General features: G+C 74.9%; 1 protein-coding gene across 1 annotated transcript in view; it reads right to left on the minus strand.

The window, feature by feature from the left end:
• The window catches only part of CHLNCDRAFT_143582 (hypothetical protein), a gene marked incomplete at both ends in the record, with an annotated part of 6,575 nt that extends 3,658 nt beyond the window's left edge, over positions 1–2,917 (minus strand). The window contains 6 exons of the mRNA XM_005849221.1: positions 35–103; positions 409–565; positions 752–869; positions 1,123–1,190; positions 1,431–2,587; positions 2,690–2,917. Coding sequence (XP_005849283.1) covers positions 35–103; positions 409–565; positions 752–869; positions 1,123–1,190; positions 1,431–2,587; positions 2,690–2,917 — 1,797 coding nt within the window. The remainder of the gene's footprint in view (positions 1–34; positions 104–408; positions 566–751; positions 870–1,122; positions 1,191–1,430; positions 2,588–2,689) is intronic.
• Positions 2,918–3,320: the final 403 nt, after the last annotated feature.

Here is a 3,320-nt window from a genome sequence, read left to right on the forward strand (position 1 = left end):
GCCCCCCGGCCACCCCCACACCCCCAAAACACACCTCCTTCCTGTCCTGCTCCAGCGCCTGCTGCTCCTCCAGCACCCGCCTCGCCTCCACAGCCAGCAGCGCCTGCGGGCAGGCAGGCAGGGCAGGCAGGGCAGCGCAGGTGCGGCAAGCGTCAAGGCCCGGCCTGCCGCCATATGCGGGCATCCTCGAAGGCTGCACCATGCCTCCTCCCCGCCAGGGTCACGCGGCATACACAGCCCGCCAAGAGCAGGCAGGCAGGGCAGGCAGACAGGCAGGCACACACGGCAGGCAGCCCCGGCCCAGCACATCTGCGTCGCGACTGCCTGCCTGCCCCGCACATGCAGGCTGTGAGCACACAAGGCAGCAGGCACCACAGCCGGCCAGGAGCGGCAGCCCCAGGGCCGCACCTGCTGGTCCGCCAGCCGCTCCCGGTCCAGCGCCTCGCCGCCGCGCTGCCGCACGCCGCGCGCGGCGGCGCCCGCCGCCGCCGAGGTCAGCTGCTGCTGCAGGTGCCGCGTCCGCGACTCCAGCCGTGCCTGCTGGTCCCGCGTGTCGCGCAGCTGCCTGCGGGTGTGGAGGTGGGGGTGGGGGGTGCTGGGGGGGTGAGGCCAGGCGCGCACACACACACACACACACACACACACCTAGCACGCACGCACGCACGCACCACACAACCACCACGCGCACACACCCCGACCACACGCACACAGCACCACCACTGCAACCACCGCCGCCGCCGCCACCACATACCTGCGCAGCCGCTCGTTCTCTGCTGCCAGCGGGCCGCCCAGCTGGCGTGCCACCGCCTTCTGCTGCTCGTGGTCTGACACGCGCATGGCCAGCGCTCCCAGCGCAGCCAGCCCGTCGCCTGCACCCAGCCGGGGCAGCGTTGTGTGTGAAGGGCAGGCAGGCAGGCAGGCGGTGGGCAGGGCGCCGCGCGGGCTGGCAACCGCGCGGCGACGAGGCGAGCGAGGGGCCATGCGAGGCGGTGCAGGTGCACGCAGGGCCGTGAGCATCGGCGCAGGGTTCTGTTCTTCCAAGAGAGAACACCCACGCCGCACACAGGGAGCGCACGCACACGCACCACACACCGCACACATGCCGCACACCACACGCCGCACCTTCCACCTCCAGCGAGCCCTCCTGGTTGAGCGACAGCGAGGCCAGCGTGCCGCGCGGGCTCAGGCTGCTGCAGGGCAGGGCGGGGCAGCAAGCGGCGCAGGCGGGCCAGCGGCGGTCGGCGCGCGGCGGCTGCAGCAGCATGGCACCGGCCCCAGGCAGCGGCTGGCTGCTTGGCTGCCGGCCTCGCAGGGAGGCGGCACCAGGCAGCCCCTCCAAGCATACAGAATGGGAGGCTGCACGGGAGACTGCAGGGGCAGGGCAGGGTGGGGCTGGGCAGGGCAGGGCGAGGCGGCGCGGCGCCTCCCACCTGCCGCGCCGCGACCGCTGCCTGCCCCAGCGCGGCAGCGGCTCCGCCGGCAGCAGCAGGTCTGCCAGCGAGACGAGGTGCGGGCTGGGGCGGCGGCCGCGGGGCGCCGCCGCGTGGGCCCTCGCCGTACCGCCGCTGTGCTCTCCGTCCCGGTCGGAGGAGCCGTTGTAGCGGCGGCGGGGGCGCAGGGAGCGGCCCACGCCCACGGCGGCGGGCGGCGCCAGCAGGTCGCGCCCGCCGCTGCTGGCCGCCGCCGCCGCGGGCGGCGGCGCCGCCGCCAGCGTGTCGTGCGTGCTGCGCGGCTTGCTGCTCTTGCGACGCGCCGCGCCCACCAGCCCCTGCCCCACCCCCTCGCCGCCGCCGCCGTGCTGCGCCGGCGGCGGGTGGTGGTGGTAGGGCGGCGGCGGCGCGGCCGCCGGCGGCCGCCCATCAGCCTGCACGGGCTGCGCCTGCGCCACGGGCTGCTGCTGCTGCGGCGCCGGTGCCGTGTGCCGCGCCGTGGCGCTGCGGCGCTGCGCTGCGGCCGCCACCGCGATGGCCGAGTATGCGCGGGCGCTCAGGCTGAGGCGGTGCACCAGGGGCGGCGCAAGCAGGGCGCGCAGGAAGGTGGAGGTGAGGCGCCAGGCCAGCACGTGGCCGCTGCCCGGCCCCGCAGGCTCCGCCGCCGCCAGCGCGCCGTGCAGCAGCAGCGCGGCGGCCAGCACGCTGCCCGGCCGGTCGCGCAGCGCGCCGGCCACGGCGCCCAGGTGCGGCGCAAAGGGTCCACCCGGCGGCGCCGCGGCCGCCGCGCCGCCGCCGGCGTGCACTACCTTGACGGCGTCGCGGCTCCCCGCCGCGTGCTGCCCCCGCTGGCCGTCCGCGCCGGCTGCCGCCATCCCATTCTGCCTCCCCTGCGGCTGCTGTGCCTGCCCCGCTTGTGCCGTGGGCGGCGCGGGCGCCGGGTCTGCGCCCCCGCCCTTGCGGGCGGCCATGGCGGCGACAAGGTCAGCAAACACCTCGGTGGGCAACTTGGCTGCGGCTGCAGGCTCGGCGCCCGCGTCGCTGCGCGTGGCGCCGCCGCCGCTGCTGGCGCCGCCGGCGGACTGGGCCTGGCCGGCGCCGGCGTGCTTGCCACGGCCACCTGCTGACTGGGTGCTGCTCCCGCCGCGCCCCGTCATCTGCGGTACGGACGTGCAGCCGACACACAGGCCAGGATGCGGTGAGTGGTCGGCAGTGCGCAGCAGCACATGCCCGCATACCAGCACAGAGCGCCACAATACCAGCACACAGGACCAGCCGCCGGCGCTGCCGCTGAAGCTGAGGGCGGCGGCTGCCGCCAACTGGCGGCGCTCGCCACCACACAGCCCTACAGCGGGGTGGGCTGCCAGGCCGTCTGGAGGCTGCTGCACTTGCCTGCAGGAGCTCAGCACGCCGCTCCCCACTTGCGTACCACACTCATCAAAGCCCTGCAAGCCTCGGAAGGGTCCGAGCGCCCAGTCGGCACGCATTCCACTTGCCCACCAAGCCGCAGGCTGCTGTGAGGCTGGGCATGCGGGGCTTGAGCATGTCCTGCAAGTTCTGCGCAGCGTTTGCCGGGCCCTGCACCTCACCACTTGGCAGCGGCAGCAGTGGAGACGCTCCACGTTGTTCGGAGGGGCCTGATCGGTGGGGCTGCAGCTGGCAAGTGTTGGCTCGGCAACACGCGTCGGCTGCGGTAGCTTGCAGGCGTGGCGAACAGGGAGGCGCCACTTGAGTGGTGCAGGGTAGCAGACGGCGGGGCTGTCGAGGGCGCAGGACTTCGTCGCGGGCGGAGCCGGGTGCACACTGCTCTTCAGTTTCCCCGTGTCCAGCTCTCGCCCAGGCAGGCTCGCATACGGCCCATGAAACACGCAAAACCCAACCCACGAGAGC

Source organism: Chlorella variabilis (assembly GCF_000147415.1).
Source record: "Chlorella variabilis unplaced genomic scaffold CHLNCscaffold_6, whole genome shotgun sequence".
NCBI lineage: Eukaryota > Viridiplantae > Chlorophyta > Trebouxiophyceae > Chlorellales > Chlorellaceae > Chlorella > Chlorella variabilis.